The sequence below is a fragment of the Equus quagga genome, chromosome 5 (assembly GCF_021613505.1).
Source record: "Equus quagga isolate Etosha38 chromosome 5, UCLA_HA_Equagga_1.0, whole genome shotgun sequence".
NCBI classification, from domain to species: Eukaryota; Metazoa; Chordata; class Mammalia; order Perissodactyla; family Equidae; genus Equus; species Equus quagga.
In genome coordinates, this window is record NC_060271.1 from 64125884 (window position 1) to 64146712 (window position 20829).

The 20829-nt window shown below is 38.7% G+C and overlaps 1 protein-coding gene across 1 annotated transcript; it reads right to left on the reverse strand.

Moving 5' to 3' along the window:
* Window positions 1-10998: 10998 nt before the first annotated feature.
* On the reverse strand, window positions 10999-20407 carry IL1A (interleukin 1 alpha). Its single transcript, XM_046663020.1, has 7 exons — window positions 20359-20407; window positions 19662-19716; window positions 18618-18666; window positions 17484-17706; window positions 15733-15906; window positions 14596-14717; window positions 10999-12317 (listed from the first exon to the last, which is right to left on the reverse strand). The coding sequence occupies exons 2-7, from the start codon at window positions 19706-19708 to the stop codon at window positions 12120-12122; spliced, it is 813 nt and encodes a 270-aa protein (XP_046518976.1). The 5' UTR covers window positions 19709-19716; window positions 20359-20407; the 3' UTR covers window positions 10999-12119.
* Window positions 20408-20829: the final 422 nt, after the last annotated feature.

The following is a 20829-nucleotide window of genomic DNA, read 5'->3' on the forward strand; positions in this document are numbered from 1 at the left end:
GCCTGTCGTGGACCCTTGGGGTCCTTCCGGCCTTTGGCTATTGTGAATAACGCTGCTGTGAACACGAGTGTGCAACCATCTGTCGGAGTCTTTGCTTTCAATTCTTTTGGGCATATACGTGCAAGGCGTATTGTCGAGAATTATATGGTGATTCTATTTTTAATTTTTTGAGGAACTGCCGTACTGTTTGCAGGGTAGCTCCTTTTTAATGTGTGTTTTTGATTTGACCTCATCAGCTGAGTGCGCAGCGGAGGGAGAGAGGATGAGGGCAGGCCCAGTCCTCTTGAGTCCCCAGACACATCTCATTCCTCTCATTTTGTTCCTAAAACCTTTTCCTTCGAAGTTTGCCCGCCTGTTTTGGCTATTCCCTGGTTTCAGGAAGAACCCTGGGAAATGCCTTTGGCACTCTGCCTATCAGGGTTCCTCTTCACTGAGTGCTGGAGAGGTGGTGGGTAGAGAGGGGCAGGTGTGTCTGGGCCCCTGTTTGCCAGGCTCACTTCACCAGTTAGTACTCAGCTGGGCACCAAGCCATTGCAGCAGCTCTTCTCTTTGGCCCCAAACAGGGAGTTTGGCAGGGAATCATGCATGCTGAGGTTTCTGGATTTATGCATTTCGACATTTACATTAGTAGAATACAAATATGTTTAAAATAGGATAAGTGGTAATTATTTTAGTGAAAATTTTGGACTACTTGTTTAGGATCGTGAGTCCGTGCCCAACAGTTAGCTCTAGCAGCTGCGTGAGAGCTGTTTTGGCTATTGAGTAAGAAAGGGGCTTGTGTACAGACAGTTTCAGAAAAGTGAAGGGAGTTCTGTTGGTCTTTATGGAATCCTAGTGATTGAATGGGTTTCAGTTTTAGAAGTCATCTTGTCTGATCTAGCACCCAGTGCTAGAGTATTGGCAGGTCCCATGTAGGCATCACATCTTTGCAGGAATATGTTTGGTGTCAGGGAGCTGCCTTACCTGTCCTGTTATCGAGGAGCCCTGATTATTACGAAACTTTCTTTAGAAAGAGCTCAAATAAACCTCTTGCTCATTGGTCCTAGTTCTTTGGAGCAACATAGGCCAGTTCCGCACCCTTTTCCACATTCTTCGGATATTTGAAGGACTGTTTTGTAGGATACAAAGTGTGGGAAAAAAGCTAGGCAGTGTTAACAATTCTCAGCTCGTCAAGCAAAGTATGCACTGTAGCTCTCCTTGTGGCTTTAATGGCTTCCCATTGCTCTCAGGTTAATGTCCTACAAGCCCCTGCAGGGCCTGGCCTTCGCCTCCTTCTTCAGCTGCAGCCCGTACTACTCTCCCTTTGTTTACTGTAGTTCAGCCACACTGCTTTTTTCTTCCTTTCCTTTCTATGCTCCTCTCTTCTGAGAATTCACCCCTTCTTGCCCCTTTTTCTTAGCTTTAAAAAATTCTTATTACTATAGCAACTTTATTGAGGTAGTCACATACCATATAGTTCTTCTGCTTAAAGTATACAATTCAATTTTAGAACATTTTCATCATTCCCTAGAGAAACCCCGTATTCATTAGCAGTTACTCTCCATTCTTCTCTCTTCCTACTCCCTGGAAGTAACCAATCTACTTCCTGTCTTTATAGATTTACCTGTTCTGGACATTTCATATACATAAACTCATACAAAATGTGGTCTATGGTGGGCTTCTTTCACTTAGTATAATGTTTTCAAGGCTCATCCAGCATTGTAGCATGTGTCAGTACTTCATTCCTTTTTAAGACTGGATAATATTCCGTTGTATGGATATACCACATTTTATTTACCCGTTCATCACTTGGTGGACATTTGGGTTGTTTCCACTTTTTGGCTATTATGAATAATGCTGCTGTGAACACCCATGTACAAGTTTTGTGTAGATATGTTTTCAATACTCTTGGGTATATACCTTAAGAGTGGAATTACTAGGTCATATGGTAACTCTATGTTTAACCATTTGAGGAACTGTCAGACTATTTTCCAAAAGCAGCTGTACCATTTTACATCCCCAAAAGCAGTATATGAGGGTTCAATTTCTCTACATCCTAACCAGTACTTGTTATTGTCTACTTTCCCTTCTTTCTTTCTTCTTTTTTTTTTGCTGAGGAAGATTAGCCCTGAGCTGACATCTGTTGCCAATCTTCCTCTTTTTTTTTTTGCTTGAGGAACATTAGCCCTGAGCTAACATCTTTTCAAATCCTCTTCTATTTTGTATGTGTATTGCAGCCACGGGATAGCTTATGAGTGGTGTAGGTCTGTGCCTGGGATCTGAACCCAGCAACCCAGGCCACTGAAGCAGAGCTCACTGAACTTAACCACTATGCCTTGAGGCCAGCCGCTATTGTCTATCTTTTTGATTAGAACTATTCTAGTGGGTGTGAAGTGGTATCTCACTGTGGTTTTTATTCGTATTTCCCTGATGACTAATGATGTTGAATATCTTTTCATGAGCATGTTGGCCATTTATATATCTTCTTTGGAGAAATGTCTATTTAGATCCTTTGTCCATTTTTCAATTGGGTCATTTGTCTTTTTATTATTGTGTATATTTTAGTTAACTCTTAATCATTTTCCAGTCTCAGGCAAGGCATCCCTTTCTCAAGGAAGCTTTCTTGAAATTTTCTTTGTGATTAGCTTGATTATTTATGTCTCTTTCTCCCTGCTAGTCTGTAAGATCTATGAGAGCAGACCATTATATCTATTTTGTCTGGCACCAAATAGGAACTCAGTAAATATCTATTGAATGACTGAATAGAGCTTTCTCCCTTTAAAGACTTTTAATACAGTAACCACACTATGTAGAAGTAGCTGCAAGTCCACACAGTAATACTGTTGGCTGTTCTAGCCCTTATGTCTCCATCTGGTACACCACTATATCTATAATTAAAGACACTGCTAAATGCGATGGTAAAAATCAAAATACAATATAATGTAGAAGTTGGAAAGAAATGGGCATGGGGAACTTGAAGTCAACAAGGACAGCAGACTGGCTGGTCAAGAGAATTTACCTGATGGTTTGCAGGATGTTTCCCTTTACCTGGGGTCCAGTCCTCAACTTTGTGGGTTCAGGAACTTGATTTAACTAGTATCCTGATTGTGGATTAGTCTCTTGAAGATGTATTCAGTAGTAAAACTGATAAGAGCTACTCAATGAATCAATGAATTGAATATTCTAAATTGCTGGTGACGCACTAAGGTCTTTCTGTATTTCATCTCATTTAACACAACAAATCTTTGATGTAGTTGTTACTATCTCTCTTTTTACAGGTAAGGAAACTGAGATTGAGAGATTAAGAGAAAGTTGTAGCCCAAAGTTATAGCCCAGAGTTATAAAGTACATGGGATCTGAATCCAGTACTGATTCCAAAGTCTTTCTCTTTTTCTTTATAGTATTCCAAGTTTGCAAGAGACTGAATTATTAGAGAGGGCTAATTTTAATTTACAAGAGGGCTAGGATTGCAGAAGACATCTGATGTTCACATCCTATAGCCAGCACATTCTCTTCTTGAGGCAAATATGCAGGAAACTAGGTTATAATCCCTGAAATTCCCTTCATGAGTATGGATCAGAACAAGAGGAGGTATCTATCTGATTTAAAAGTTTAATGACATTAAGCCACAATACACCCATTGCCATGACAGAGATATACCCTCCAATGGCACCAAACAGGTAGCCCCAGCAAAAATGGAAATGAAATTTGTGGCATGACTTGTTCCTAGTGAGCTCAGGCTGAGACCTTGTGATTGCAGAATTTTATTCTATGTACTCACAAAACATCTGTTGAATAATCTTTTCTAAATTATTGCAGTATGTTCATGTCAGGAATGCCTATCTGTAATCTCCAAAAATCTTTTTTTTCCTTTAAAAAAAATTGGTAACAGCATTTCTCTTCACAAGAGGAAGAACTTACTTCATCATCTATGAAGTAATGAGTAGGAGCTGTGTGAAAGAAAATTAGCTCTGCTTCTTGGTAGGAGTTGGAGGAGAATATTCTTTTGGGAATCAAGGCCTCTTGTTATGGTACTGGGAAACAAAGTTGGCTTTTGGGGTGCTAAAAGATGAAAGAACAATCCAGGGACAATCCACTCGTATTTTTCTTATTCTATAGTCCTCTCTCAGTTAGACAGAGCACTACAGACTTTTGGAAGAGTGAATCCAATGGCAAGAACTTACTTGCCAGGCCCCTCAGCGTCTATGTGGATATAAGTGAGTATATGAAATGGGTGGGGCACTTCCGCTGTTTAGTACCCTGTTTCCACATGCGGGCCGTTGGTGTCCCTGCTGCTGTAAGAAGGCCTCTGCTGAATTGATGGGACTTGTGTATTCTCACCTCTTCTAACCATGAATTGACTTGCCCAAAGAGGAGCCATTGTTAGTCCTCTGATACAACCATATTTGACTCTGGGAATGCCTTAATTCAGTGATTTTTAACGCGGGATAGACATGAGGATGACCTTTGGAGCTTTTAAAAAAATAAGATGCTCAAGGCCGCACCCCAGACTGACTGAATCAGAATCTCTGGAAATAAGGCCTGAGCGTGTAAAGTTTTAAAAGCTCTAATGTTAGAGAACTCCAGGCACTCCAGAGACCTCAGTTTACCACCCTTCAGGGCTTAGCCTCTTTGCTTATAAGATTCCATAAGACCATTTATTGTCCGTCACTCACTCTGATGGAAAAAGAGGTAAGATAAAAGTTTCTGAGAATTGGGAGCAAAGTGACCTTGGCAAGTGAGAGAGAACACAGCAAGGGGACTGAGGGGGAAAAGCTAACGATGTATCCACAAGAAAGGTAAACAACTTTATAGAACAATTTCAGATAAGTGAACATCTCAGGGCCAGAGTTAAGAGAGGGTACCCCCCCCGCCCCCACCAAAGACCATTCTGGTTACACAAAGGAAGAAGTGGAATAAGGATACATTTTCTCCATTGTAAATGAAAAAAACAAACAAAACAAAACTTTTCTATTGAGGCATAATTTACATACATTAACATTCATCCATTTTATGTGTAGTTCCTTGAGATGTTTTTAGATAATAAATTTTGAGATGAATAACATACACAAACCATTAGCTAGACTTACCAAGAAAAAAAGAGATAGGACTCAAATAAATAAAATTATAAGTGAAAGAGGAGACATTACAACTGATACCACTGCACACAGGATCATAAGAGACTGCTATGGACAATTATATGCCAACAAATTGGACAACCTAAAAGAAATGGATAAATTCCTAGAAATGTACAACCTATCAAGACTGAATCATGAAGAAACAGAAAATCTGAACAGACCAGTTACTAGTAAGGAGATTGAATAGGTAATTGAAAATGACCCCAAAAGAAAAGTCTAGGACCAGATGGCTTCTCTGGTGAATTCTACCAAATGTTTATAAAAGAATTAATACTAACCCTTCTCAAACTCTTCCAAACAAAAAATAAGACAGAACACTTCCAAACTTATTTTATGAGGCCAACATTACCCTGATACCAAAACCAGTCAAAGACACTGCAAGAAAAGAAAATTACAGGCCAATATTCCTGATAAACATAGATGCAAAAATCCTCAACAAAATATTAGCAAACTAAACTCAATAGTACATTGAAAAGATCATACACCATGATCAATTGGGATTTATTCTAGGGATTCAGGGATGGTTCAATATCTGCAACTCAATCAATGTGATCACCATATTAACAAAATGAAGGATAAAAATGATATGATCATTTCGATAGATACAGAAAAAACATTTAGTTAAATTCAGTATTCATTCGTGATGAAAATTCTCAACAAACTGAGTATAGAAGAATGTACCCCAACATAATAAAAGCCTGAATGACAAGCCCATAGCTAACATCATACTCAATGGTGAAAAGCTGAAAGCTTTTCCTCTAAGATCAGGAACGAGACAAGGTTGCCTACCCTCATCGTTTTTATTCAACATAGTACTGGAATTCCTAGCTAGGGCAATTAGGCATAAATAAAAGGCATCCAAATCAGAAAGGAAGAAGTAAAATTGTCTTTATTTGCAGGTTACGTGATATTTTACATAGGAAACTCCAAAGACTCCACCAAAAAACTGTTAGAAATAATAAACGGATTCAGTAAATTTGCAGGACACAAAACCAATAAACAAAAATCAATGCATTTCTATACACTAAGAACAAACTATCTTGGGTGGCCGGCCCTGTGGCCAAGTGGTTGAGTTTGCACCCTCTGCTTCAGCGGCCCAGGGTTTCGCCAGTTCAAATCTTGGGCGCGGACATGGCACCACTCGTCAGGCCATGCTGAGGCGGCATCCCACGTGCCACAACTAGAAGGACCCAGAACTAAAAATACACAACTATGTACCAGGGGGCTTTGGGAGAAAAAGGAAGAATAAAATCTTTAAAAAAAAAAAAAAAGAACAAACTATCAGAAAGAGAAATAAGAAAACAATTCCATTTAAAATTGCATCAAAAAGAATAAAATACTTAGGAGTAAATTTAATCAAGGAAATGAAAGATCTGTACACTGAAAACTTTAAGACATTGATGAAAGAAATTGAAGAAGCAGCAAATAGAATGATATTCCTTGCTCGTGGCTGGGACAAATTAATATTGTTAAAATGTCCGTACTACCCAAAGCAGTCTACAAATTCAATGCAACCCCTGTCAAAATTCCAGTTCTATTCCAGGAAATAGAAAAACAATCCTGAAATGTGTATGAAGCCACAAAAGACCCCAAGCAGCTGAAGCAATCTTGAGAAAGAACAAAGCTGGAGGCATCACACTTCCTGATTTCAGACTATATTACAAAGCTATAGTAATCAACTATATGTCATATTGGCATGAAAACAGACACATAGATCAATAGAAAATAATAGCCTGGAAATAAATCTATGTACATAGAGGCAATTAATTTTCAACAAAGGAGCCAAGAATAAACAATGGGGAAAGGATAGTCTCTTCAAATAAATGGTGTTGGGAACTGGACAGCTATATGCAAAGAATGAAAATGGACCCCTATCTTACACCATACACAAAAATCAACTCAAAGTGGATTAAAGATTTAAATTTAAGACCCCGAACTGTAAAAATCCTAGAAGAAAACAAGGTTTGCTCCTTGACATCGGTCTTGTCAATGACTTTTTGGATTTGACATTAAGGCAAAGGCCATAAAAGCAAAAATAAACAAGTGAGACTACATCAAACTAAAAAGCTGCAGTTAAAGAAACCATCAGCAAAACGAAAAGGCAAACCGCAGAATAGGGAAAAATATTTGCAAACCATCTTTCTGATAAAGGGTTGATATCCAGAATATATATGGAACTCATATAACTCAATAGCAAAAAACCAAACAATCTCATTTAAAAATGGTCAGAGGAACTGAATAGACATTTTTCCAAAGAAGACATACATATGGCCAACAGGTACATGAAAAGATACTCAACATTGCTAATCATCAGGGAAATGCAAATCAACATCACGAAGAGATATCACCTCACAACTGTTAGTGTGGCTGTCATCAAAAAAACAAGAGAAAGCAAGTGTTGGCAAGGATGTGGAGAAAAGGGAACCCTTGTGTACTGTTGATGGAAAACAGTATGGAGGTTCCTCCAAAATTAAAAATAGAACTACCAGGGGCTGGTCCAGTGGCATGGTGGTTTGGTTTGTGTGCTCTGCTTTGGTGGCCTGGCATTCATGGGTTCAGATCCTGGGTGTGGACCTACACACCACTCATCAAGGCATGCTGTGGTGGTGTCCTGCATGCAGAATAGAGGAAGATTGGCACAGATGTTAGCTCAGGTCCAATCTTCATCACCAACAACAACAACAACAAAAAACACAAAACCCCAAGAAACCCATAGAACTACCATATAATCCAGGATTTCCACTTCTAGGTACATATCTAAAGGAAATGAAAACAGGATATTGAAGAGATATCTGCACTCCCATGTTTATTGCAGCATTATTTATGTTAGCCAAGATATGGAAACAACCTAAGTGTCCATCAAGGAATGAATAGATAAAGAAAGTGGGGTGTATATGTATATATATATTACACACACAATGGAATATTGTTCATCTGTGAAAAAGAAGGGAATCCTGCTGTGTGCCACTACATGGATGGACCTTGAGGGCATTATGCTAAGTGAAATAAGCCAGACAGAGAAAGACAAATACTGCATAGTATCACTTATATGTGCAATCTAAATAAAAAGCCAAACTCATAAGAAGATTTTTTTGTGTAAATTGACAGTTTGTTGTGCAATCATACATTCATTTAAAAATTCAGAAAAACATATGACCAAAAAATAAAACTTATAAATTAATCAATCACTCAGAGATAAAGATGGTCAACATTTTGGTATATACCTTTCCATAATCTTTTAAATACAAATTGTAGGTATTTTAAATAAAAACAAGATCACACTGTAAAAATGTTTGTAGAGAATTCATACAGCTCAATAGTATTGTAGGGTATACAATATACTATGAACAAAATAAAAATATGCTCACCAAATTACAGCTATCACAAAGTTAAGAGGAAGAGCTCATGTGTTAAAAAATCAGAATCTGGAATAGTCTAGAAAGATATGGGGCCAAATTAACAAGATTAAATTTAACAGGGTTACATTTAAAGTTTTGAACTTAGGTTGAGAACCTATAGGTTTTGGTTGCCTACAAACATTATATGAATCAACAATGTCACTTGCTTTCAAAAAGCTAATTTCACTTCTAACAAAAACATGGTGTCTAAAATAGGAAGGACAAGATACCACCCTAGGTTGTGCTGGTCTGACCACATCTTGAGTTCTATACTCAATTCTTTATAAAAAATTTTATGAAATACATTGACAAGCCAATGTTGGTCAAGACTCAAGAGGACGATTTTTTTTTTTTGAGGAAGATTAACCCTGAGCTAACTACTGCCAGTCCTCCTCTTTTTGCTGAGGAAGCCTGGCCCTGAGCTAACTTCTGTGCCCATCTTCCTCTACTTTATATGTGGGACACCTACCACAGCGTGGCGTGCCAAGCTGTGCCATGTCTGCAGCCGGGATCCGAACCGGCGAACCCTGGGCCTCTGAGAAGTGGAAGGTGCTAACCTAACTGCTGTGCCACCGGGCCGGCCCTCAAGAGGACAATTTTGACAAATGTACATAGTCAAAAAAGCACCACACAATCAAGGAATAGATACAGATACAAAGCATATTTTACATCAAGCACAATAATTATTGCTATTCCAACTATTTCTGTCACCTCCCAAAGTTCGAGTGTAGGTATTTTTAAGTCTCAGAGGGTAGACTTAGTGGGAAGAGGGTTAGAGAAATATCCTTTGGCTTTTTGCTTCTGTACCTTGGACTTAAAAGGTGGAAATGTGGCTTTACTCTCATCAACTTGGAGACTGGAGAATAAGATCATAATAAAAGAAATAGACTCCAACAAGTTCAGTGCTAAGACTGTTGAACCTCTTCATAGTGACCTACTTATGGTTTAGGCAGCGAGAGAGTGGGGAGTAGAGAATATGCATAACTGGCCCTGTCAGAATAACACTTTGGCCATTTCTAGAATGAGTCAATATTTCACTATTAAAGACTGAGCAGCTGTTATACATTTTAAGATTTCTTGAATTGGTATTGCTTGCTCAATGTTTTGTATTTTTTCTATTTCTTAAAATATTAAGATACTTAGTTTTACTCTAGCCAGACTTGGGGTACAGAAACCCTAGGAAAGTAGTGGCAGCAATAAAGAATGGGGTGAAACAAACCAGAGGCCAGGTTTCTTTTTCTCTTTGTTCTTTCTGTAGTGCTCTGTAACAGTTAGACTGAGTTTGGCTGTAAGTAACAGCAAACCAAATGAAAATGCTTAAAACCACAATAATGTTTCTTGTTTTCTTAAAGTCTGGCAGTAGGTTCTCAGCACAACAATGTCATCAGAGATGTTGGTTCTTTTTCTCCTTCCATTCTGCCTCCCTCAGCATGTGGCTGTGTCTTCCCAGTGGTTGCAAGTTGGTTATCACAGTTCCAAGCTCCATATCTTCATAGAACATGTTTCATGCAGAAAGGAAGGAAGGAGGAGAAAGGACTTTCTTCTATATGGCTCTGTTTTTTTATCAGGGTAGAAAATCTTTCCTAGAAGTTGCCCTCAGCAGATTGACATCTCATTAGACAGCACTAATTCAACATGACTCAGTCATATGAGGACAGAATGACCATGATTGGCTTATATCGATTGGATTCATTCTTTGGGTCAAGACACATTTCCTTCTGAATGAAATTGGGGTCCTGTGAGTAAGGAAGAAGGGGAGATGGCGATTGCATTAACAACCAGTGGTGTTCGCCGTATGCTTCTCTTCTCTCTAATGCCATTTTAAGGATTTTACCTACTATAAACCTGCTGATGTCTTCCAAATCTATATGTAGTTCTAACTTGAGTTCCAGACACCTTATCATCTGCCTATTATACATCTGCACTTGAGTGTCCTGCCAGTAGCTCAAATTATTACATGTCTAAAATGGCACTCATCCTACTTTCATCCTGGAATTGAGAAGAACTCCATATTTCTTCCGAAAGTACTGATTAAGGCACCACCACTCACACTTTGTCTGGTGCAAGGAAACTGAGAGACATCTTGGACTACTCCTTCCTCACTATTTCCCACATCTAATTCCAAGTTTCCTTGATTTTAGCTTTTTCCAACTCAACATATCTTGTATGCATGCTTTCCAAATGGATCCATTAGTTTTTAATGCTGCTCTGTATATGTGAGTTTGTATGGCTATATAAACACGTGTTGTACATGAGTAATGTGAGCTTTAAATGAACCTAGGAGTATTATCATTCTTAATGTCATTTATGCCTACTGGGAAGCTAACAAAGGGGAGAGAAAACCCATAAAATCTTGGTTTAGTTTTGTAAAGTGACACTAATTATTGTTATTTATGTGAATTTTTATCATTTGTTCCTAATTACCATACAGTAAAATAATGATTAAGACAACAAATAATTGTGTTAGATTTAATTTTTTGTAAGTTTTATTCAATTATGATTGATAATGTTATTGTTGATAGTATTGTAACACTATGGTTTGATCACAACTTTTAGAATCTAGAAGGAACATTGCTTATGTTCCAGAAAAGAAAGTTTAGATAGCAGTTGTCCCATGGTTGCCAAAGTTAAGTTCATTCCATTTTAGCTAGTAGTATTTGATAGCAGGTGAAATTGAATGACACAAGAATGCCATGGCAAGTTTATAGGCAGAGGAGTGAAAGATTTTGACCAATTATCAGCTCAAACAAACAACATAATTAATGTAAATTTACTATCATAATTACTGGGCTCTCAGGTACTAGAATACAGAGCTTCATGGCAATGGAAAAGTACAACTGGGACCAAAGTGCCTTAGTGTAACTCACTCAAACTCACTCAGCCTGGAAAACACTGTCTACTGCGATTGATAATGCCTGGTCACACTCAGAGATTACAAGGACTGCCATAAATATAATAATATAATTATCTTAACAATATACTTATAAATATATATATAAATAATAACTTAATATTTCATGCTTTGCCGCCTTCTTGAGGCTCAACTTTAAGAAGCGTTTTACTAAAATGATCTCATTGGTTGGCACAAAATATTGTTGAGGCAGGAAGGGTATAGGTATAATTTCCTCCGTTTTGAAGATGATCTAACTGAAGTCCCCAAAACTTTCAGTATTTGATTAAGGGTCCATCAGCAATGAAAAAGCAGAAGTTGAGCAGTTGAAATGAAATCCTGGGTCTATGGCTTCTCATTCCAGCTGCTATTGTGGGTATTTCTTAGTTTTCTCATGCCTTAGTTAATCCATCTGTAATATGGGTAAAGTCTTTTTAGTAGCCATGGTCCTCCCAAGATTGTTATGAAGAGTAATAATTAAAATGATTGGTACTTTGCAAAGTATAGGGTGTTCTTTAAATAATAGACAACATTATATGTTAATGTTGGTTCCACTAGACCTTGCTCCCTCTCTTACAAAGAGAGTAAACATTCATTTAGAATTACAGAGGCTCAGCACATGCTCAGCAAGTGACTGAGAGTAAAGGATTCGACTCCTTCATGTACATGGTACATACAGACTGTCAACACTTCACAGGTGAGTAGACTCCAGAGTCAAAACTGGTTGTCCAATATCTGAAAGTCAGTGATAGAGGGTTGCCCCCTTGCCATGTGCACCAGTTTTCCCTGCTTTGTGGCAATAAACAACTTTGGATGGGCAACCGATTTGAAGTAGTTCTTAGAGCCGTGACGTTCCCAGAAGAAGAGGAGGTTGGTCTCATCTTTGATAGTTTTGGGTGTGTCAGGCATCTCCTATGATAAGGAGAACAGAGATCTGTTAGCAAACAAGAAGATGCTAGAAAAAGAACTGAAGCTCAACCCCTTGGCATTTGGCCTTTGTGAAAAACATAGCACTGTAGGACCATGACTCTATAATATGATGATATAGCTTCTTCATTCATTTGTTCATTCAGCAAGCATTTATTACATGCCTATTAGATGTATGACCCAGTCTATTCATAATAGTTGATTTCCTTAGTTAACTGGAGAGAAATCCAAATTATTTATAAAGATTGCCAATGACACTAGTGTCTCACTGTATCCTCCCAGGTAGGGTGAAACATTGTTCTTGTCCTGCCTTTGGCATAGGCATTTTGCATCAAATCTGAGCACTAGCAATTCTAAGACCTGTAAACATTTTGATCTGTAAGTGTGTAAGTCATACTTTGAGAATTGAGAAGATAATTTACAATTTAGAGATGTTTATCTCTGTATTTAAGTCAACAATTGAGGGCTAAGAAAACCCCCAAACACACACACACACACACACACACACACACACACACACACACACAACTTCCTACATGTCAGCAGCTGAATCCTTTCAATACCATTTTTGACAATTGTGACCTCTTTAGACTGTACTCTTCTTGTGAGTATGAATAGAATCTCACAATACTTTCATGGAAAAATAAAATTCAAATTCTGATTCCAACTTGAGATGCTTCTTCTCTACTATTTTTAATTTGAAACAATGAAGTATCTTTTTGAGATTTCCTTAGGGTTTTCAATGTCAACAGGGATTTTGTTTCCCAAACCTATTCCTCTCCTAGTTTTTCCCATGTCAGTAAATGGAGTTTCTTCTCTTCCTCCTGTTGACTCTACCTCCAAAATAACCAGATTCTGTCTACCTCCTTCCACCTGTCTCACCACTCCCTACCTTCTAATTGTTATAACCTTCTAATTGGGCTCTTTGCTTTCTCTGTTGCCTTCCTTCTGATCTATTCTCCATTTTAGAAAATATAAGTAAAGTCAGGACACTTCCTTGTATGAAGCCCTTTAATGGCTTTTCATTGTACCTCAAATGAAATCTAAAAGCAAGGCTCTGTAAACACTAGCTTTTGCTTATCTTTCCTCTTTCTGAGTGCCCCAGCTCCCAGAGTGTTCTTTCTGATCTTTGAAGCTGGCCTGTAAGCTCTTGAAGCTCTAGGGCTGGGTGCACTTAGATCCTCGATTTAGAATGCCTTCCCCACTCACCCCCTTGCATGGCATGCTGTCTCCTATCAGCAGCTCTCATCTCACAGGGAGCTCTGCTCTTGCCACTCTATCTAAAGAGCACCTTCCCATTTTTCTCTATCTCAGCACCATGTTCATTTGCTTTATAGCCTCTTGTACTTTTGCTGGTTCTTTGGCTTGTCTATTGTCTGTGTTCCCAGAAGACTAAGTTCTATAAGGCTAGGGATTTTGGCTTACCACTGTCTACATAGCTGTTGGCACTATGCTTAAAAATTAGAAGGCTCTCAATAACTAACACTTGTTGAAGTAATTCATGAATGAAGTTATGCCCTACTCTGTAGACATCACATCACTTTCCTCTACTTGATCCAGGTAGAGAAACACATGCATCCACATAAATCCTAGTTGTGGGTGGGGAGGTTTGGATTACACATTTACTGAATAAGAATCACTTATCAGTGGTGAAACCATCTAAGGTTGTAGTAGTCATGTGTGTGTGTGTGTCTATGTTTGAGGTGGAAGGTGGTCGTGGAGATGGGGCTGGGATCAAGGATAAAACTGGCACCAATGAAGAGAGAGAGAGGCACTGGAGTCAGAAGGCTAGGATTTGAGTCTTGGCTCCCAGTTTTTTGCTTTGTGCCTATTGGCAGATGATGAATCCTCTCTGACCTCAGCTGGCTTATTTGAGTTTCTTGGAGGCAGTTACCATTGTCCTAATGGTTACTGTTATTTAGGTCAGATAATAGATGTCAGTAAAGATCAAAGATGGATGGAATAAATGGGTACCCTGGGATGGGAGGTGAATACGATCAGGCAGGGAAAGGAAAAAGAAGGAGGAAGGCAATTTACCTTTTATTCACTCTTACCCCCTCCATTTTACTCTTTCATGGATCCTGCCTAGAATTGTCTCTGGGGATAGGTGAGAAGTAGGATGGGGGGGCGGGGCAGGTGGGCAGGTGGGGACTGTGTTAGGAAGAGAAGAGAACTGTGCCACCCTGCTAGGGGTGTCTGCCTATTGAGATCATTACAAACATGTGGGATGTAAATGAAGGTAAGTTGGAGACTGAGGACAGACCTTTAGCAGTACGGGTTCATCTTCATTTTGGGCACTCACAAACAGTCGAGTTTTTGAGATTCGTAGAGTCACAGGAAGTTGAGAATCCTCTTCTGATGTATAAGCACCCATGTCAAATTTCACTGGCAAAGAGAAAAGCCAAAAAGAAAGTAAACCCATTGTATTTGTATAAGATCAAGTGTTTACATGGCTACTCTGTGTGTATGTGTGTAGTTAGGTCCCCAACTGTGGTGTAAGTACCTGGAGATCAGGAATGGAATTTTATACATCTTTGTATCCTTCACAATGTCTGACATATTTACTAGGCAGGTAAATACTTGGTTAATGTTTTTAGAATTTTCTATGTTGAGTGAATGATTGGGAGCTGAGTATTTGTTGAATCTCTTGTGATGACATTAGTGGGATAAGACCCTGCAATTTGTGAGGTCATGAGTAAAATGGATGGGTTTAGGGAAGCTGATGCACTCATATGTTGCTAATGATAGTGAAAAGTAGTTCAGTTTTCCTTAGAGAACAATGATTAATAAGAGCTGTAAAATTGCTTATGCTTAGGAACCCAGGAGTTCCACTTTTTGGATATGCTCCAAAGAAATAACCTCCTAGGGGAAAAACATACACAAAGATGTTTGCAATAGGGTTACTTAGAGCAAACCCAAAAGCATAGTAACATGATTGACTATTCTAGTGCCATTAAAACATTATTTACAATAGCCAAAATATATAAACAACCTAAGAAACCCAATGGATGAATAGATAAAGAAAACATGGTATATATATATACAATGGAATATTATTCAGTCATGAGAAAGAAGGAAATCCTGCTGTTCGTGACAAGACAGATGGACTTTGAGGGCATTATGCTAAGTGAAATAAGCTAGACGGAGAAAGACAAATACCATTTACTTTATGCTGCATTTAGTGCTCTGAAAGATAGGAGACTTCTCTCTTGTGGAGCTTCCAGACTTGGCTGAAGTGCTGTCTAAATGCCTGATATTTTTACCAGGGGTGAGGTGCTTCATCCTATTCTAGAAGAATTGTGCAAAGCTAGGAATCTAGAAGGTTTATTCTTTGAAAGCAGAAAGCTTAAAAGAAATACAGAAATAAAAGGAGGGGAGGGTGACACAGACATCCATTTACCTGCGTTGTCCAGATTATTTAATGCAGCAGTCGCAAGATATTGACCTGATGTGTCTCGAATTACACTTTGATTGAGGGCATCATTCAGAGTACACTGGCGGTTGATGATCCTCATAAAGTTGTATTTTGTATTGCTCTGGAAGTTGTAATGTACTGATCGGGGCTTGATGATTCCTAAAATCATTATTGCAAGTTCAGGTTAATGTCTAGGTACAAACACAGATGATATATCTGCTCTAATACAACATAGAAAGTAGCTATGGAAGGGACATTAGGAATATTCCAATCCAGGTTAGGAAACTGAGAGAGAAGTAAAATCACCCAGTCAGTAGTAGAACTGGTTCTAGGATTATCCCTGTGGTTACTTATTTGTTTCTTTATAAACTTCGATTCCTCAGGCAATAGTTTTATTTTTTAAGAGGTTATTTGTGCAACATTCTCATTTTTGGTTGTTTGGAGATTTCTAAGCAACCAGGAAGACTCCTAGTATTCCCCATATATATTTTCAAATGAATGCACTTTGAGAAAAAAATGAATCCATTAAGGATCAGGTATGTCACCGAGGGTGCAGGTCTAAATGTCTGCCACCTTTCTGAGCAGTGGGATGCATCCATAGCTTCCCAAATCCTCATGGCTCGGACTAATTCTACTTTCGGGAATCTGTTCTAAGGAAATAAATGGTGCTAGAAATAAAGATTTATTGATGTGGATGTTCATTGTCATATTTATAATAGTGGAAAATCGGCACTCTAAAATGCCCTTTATATATTGCTAAGTGAAAAAAGCTGCACATAAAACTGTATGTAGTGTGATTCACATAATTTTAAGCAAATTTGTTTGTGTGTGTATATATAGAAAAGACTTTAAGGAAAGTACCATAGTGCTGGCAGTGGTAAACTCTTGAGTGGTAGCGTGGGTGATTTTTATTCTCTTTTTTTATGTTTTCTTGTACTTTCCAATTTTCCAGGTGAACATGTATTAGTGTTTAGCTGTTATCTTAACAATATTGGATTTATGTTTAATGTAGAGGCTTGTACGGTGAAGGCATGGGAGAAAAGTCATGATTTCTACAGTCAGATAGAAGTGAAGTTGGTTTGAGGCTCTACCACTTACACACTGCGTGAGTTTGGTCAGGTTACTATCTCACTGAACTTAATTTCCTCATGTGTAAAATGAGAATGTAGGGTTGTTGTGAAGGTGAGAGATAATACAGCCATTGATAAGAGAGTAGTGTTGGCAGTATTAACACAGGTAGTAGTAGTAATACTAACAACAATAATAGCTAACATTTATTGGGTATTTACTATTTGCCAGGCATTGTTCTAGTCTAGAAGCTTGCAGGTATTGACTCATTTAACCTTCACAACAAGTAGGGACTCTGATTATCTCCATGTTGTAGTAGAGGAAACTGAAGCACAGAAAGGTTAAGTAAGTTATCTAAAGAGGTATAGTTAGTGTTTGGAGGAACAAAGCTTGTAAGTGGTCACCCACTAATAGTATTTGACTGCTTTCTGCCAAAAGGCTAAAAGTCACATGACCTTTACAATATGGCCGTGGAATGAGCATGTGAACAGATATTCTAGACTCAGGCCACTGCTGCTCTTGCCCTGCTGGAAAGGGTAGAAATTAATTTTCCTTCCTTATAGTTACCAGACTAATACCTGGTTGCCCTCTTGTTACTCTGATTCTAGGTTTTATTTCCATTTGCTTAAAAATGGAAAACAAGGATATAATTGCACTTGATCCCTTACCTTCTTCTGGATCATTGGCAATGGCTTCCAGGTCATCATTGGTGATGAACTGATTTAAACTCAACCGTCTCTTCTTCAGAGTCTTCCCGTTGGCTGCCACCAGCACCACGCTCTCCTTGAAGTTCAGCTTGGATGTCTTAGAGGTTTCAGAGGTGCTCAGAGACATAAATGTATCCATGCAGTCCTCAGGAAGTGGGTCATAGCTTGCATCATAGAAGGATTTCTGTGAGGAAGGAAAATGGAAACTGAGAGGCTGCCCATGGCCATAGAATGAGACTCCTTTCGGTAGGAGTTTTTTTCAACAGGCTTAGTGAGAAGGATCTCCATTTTGGTCTTGGTTAATCTATGTTTCATCAGTCTTCCCCCGCACCCCTTTCCTTTCTTCCTTTCAGGATTTTCCTGAAAGAATGTAATCTCTTGGGAAGTCTTTATCATCATCTGCAGACTCAAAAATGAGATATTGTAATGAAACAGGTTTACAAGTGCTCTAAATGAGTGGTAGCCTTCCAGTTAGTTCCCCCTCAGGAGGTTAAACATCTACTTGACAGCACTCAAATAATTTAGAAATACTCCTCTTGGAACAGCTTTTACAGCCAGTACCAAAGACGTACAAAGCAGTACTTATACTGGCTATTTGTGGTCTCCTAGCAAAATAACACAGCTTGGTGAGTAGCTGCAAACTTCTCACTTTTAATTGGCAAGCTTTCTCCACCTCAGCTTCATGGGCTATTATGTTTGGAGGGCTATCTCTAACCTGGGGTGCTGGTGTCAGAGTGGATGACCACAATATATCATTTCAGGAGGCAGATCCCTAGTGAAGTGGCCTAAAGGAGCTGTCTCCCAGTATGGCATAACTAATATTCTGATGAAGCCTGGCCCAGGAGACTTCAGTTCTTGGGGTTTCAGGATAGTTCTGCTCTGTTCTGGGAAAACCTGGTGAGCGTGAAGAATGCCATCAACTATTAATGTAGAGAGGCAATTGGTCTTGCTTATAATGAAGAAATACATGTCTCTGTATCTCTACTGAGAGTAAAACAAAAAGCATCTAGGGTTCAAGCCATTGCTGTTCTCTTCAGGTGGAGAAAATACTGCATAAGAATGGCAATCCCATAAGAATTACAGTCATTTGCTTACCTGAGTCAGAGAGAGGTGGTCAATTTCAGAACTGTAGTCTTCATTTTCACTGTCAAACAAGATGATAAGAATGTCATTCTGTTTGTTATATCATTATAGTCACTGGGCAACGTATTTTAATGACCACATTAGCTTTGAGTAACACATAGACACATGGCCATTACTGTCATCGTTGAAAATTAAGGACTTCTATACATACACATACATACAGTAATTTGTATCTCACTAATTTGGAGTTAGTAATCATCAGGATAGGCCTTGAACTTTACCTGTGCTTTATCTATAAAAATGAGGCTTGACTAACAAATTGAAGAGTTGTAATTGAATTTCAGGGAAAAATATTAAGCTCCTCAAGAGAGATGTACTTTTGAAGCACCTCCTTCTAACTTTAACCAAATAGATCATGTGTTACACATTGCTTTCATGTATTCACTAAAACAGATTTAATAATTTGTACTTGGCAAACTATCCAGGCAACATTTTGATAGCCTAGTTTGTGTTAGTATATATTAATGGGTAATGGGAGAACCATGTTTGTTTAAAGTGTTCTCTAATTTTAACTTTTCATTCATTTACCTTTCTCCTGTGTTTGAATGATGTTTGACTGTGTATGTGTATTCATATGCTCAAATTGCTTTGGAACCATTTCCTATTCCAGATGGAGATCGAGGAGGTTTCCTGAGAATGGTTTCTCTCTCTGATAGTCCACTGAAGCCCATTACTGTCCATCAGAGCATGTATCACTACAGAGAGTGAACCCAACTGAGGCCATGTCTAAGTAGACATTGAAATTCACGAGGACTCAGCAGACCTTAAAAATAATTTTTCTGAAATGGCTGTCTCCCTGTCAATGTCATCTCAGTTTAAGATGCTGGATGCTCAGTTCCCCTGGGTCTTCACTGAACCTTCCCTGACTTCAGAGGTAGGACACATCTGTATAGCCTCTGCCATTCTGACTCCATACTGGTCACTGTAACTCCTAGCTGGATTCTAATGTGCCTTGATCCCCTCATTAAATTACAAGACATGGAATCTATTTCCTACCTGTAACAGTTCTTCAGGTCTTCAAAGAGGTCAGGGACTTTCGCCATCTTGATTTCTGCAACAGAGAACACCAGTCGCTGTCAGTCTAACCAGCCTCTGAACCAGATGCCTGCAAGGGTAACCACCTCCTCTCTGTGCTTCTGGAGAAACTTGATGAATGACTTAGCCTATGCTCAGCATTTTCCTCCTTCTTCTTTTCACTCACTTAAAGTATTTGCATATACATATCTGCCTCCTCTATTAGATTTAAAACTTCTTTTAGAATCTTGGTATCCCTTATGTGCCCAACCCAATGCATTACACATAGTAGGCATTCAACGAAAGTTTAGATAAGTTAAAAAAAAGAAACCCACAAGAATGAGGTATTTGCCTTACACAGATGCAAGAGAGAGACAGAGTTGGAAATTTCCAGTTTTCTCCTAGTAGTTTTTGGTAGTAGAGATTCCCTCCAAGGGAAGACTCGGTTGCACCCACCAATGCCTTCATATAAATCCAATTTCTCTGTCCCTCTTGGTTCCCCATCAGTAGAAAGAATTACTTTCTGAAAGCTGACTGTGATTCCAGCTCACCACCAAACCAAGGAGGGACAAGAAAGGAAGGAAGAGGCTTTAGCTTCAGAGAAGGCAGTTTGAGAGATAACAGCCAAGGAGAAAAACAAACATTATTTTAAAAGCCAAAGATGTAATAAGGACGATACCTTTGCCGACTCAAGTGCCAGTGAAATGACTCCCTCTCTGCCTGGAGACTTAGCTCGAGTCAGGCTTCTGTGCTTTTATCTTCTTTGGAGTAGGCGTGGCCATGAGTGCGTCATGGGGAATTTACAGGGAAGAATTCTGTTTTGTATTTTTTTATGTTCATTCAACCTTATACTGACCAAAATAATGATAGATTATATACTTGATAATAGTGTTGTTTGCAGAGATTCCAAGAGTTTCTGACTTGGCTCATTTATTTATTGCTCTGCTCTAAACAACTGTAAACATGTGGTCTTAGAAAAAGGGAAGAAGAGCAGGAAACTTATTAAGTTTCTAAAAATATGTGGTGAGAGAGGAAGGGAGAAGTCCTAAGATAAGAATTATGGATGGATAGAGTTGGAGAGGGGCTTAGGAGCTGTAGTTTGTATTTTGGCTTAATTTGTTTAGTGCAACCCAGGGCTAAGTATGAATTG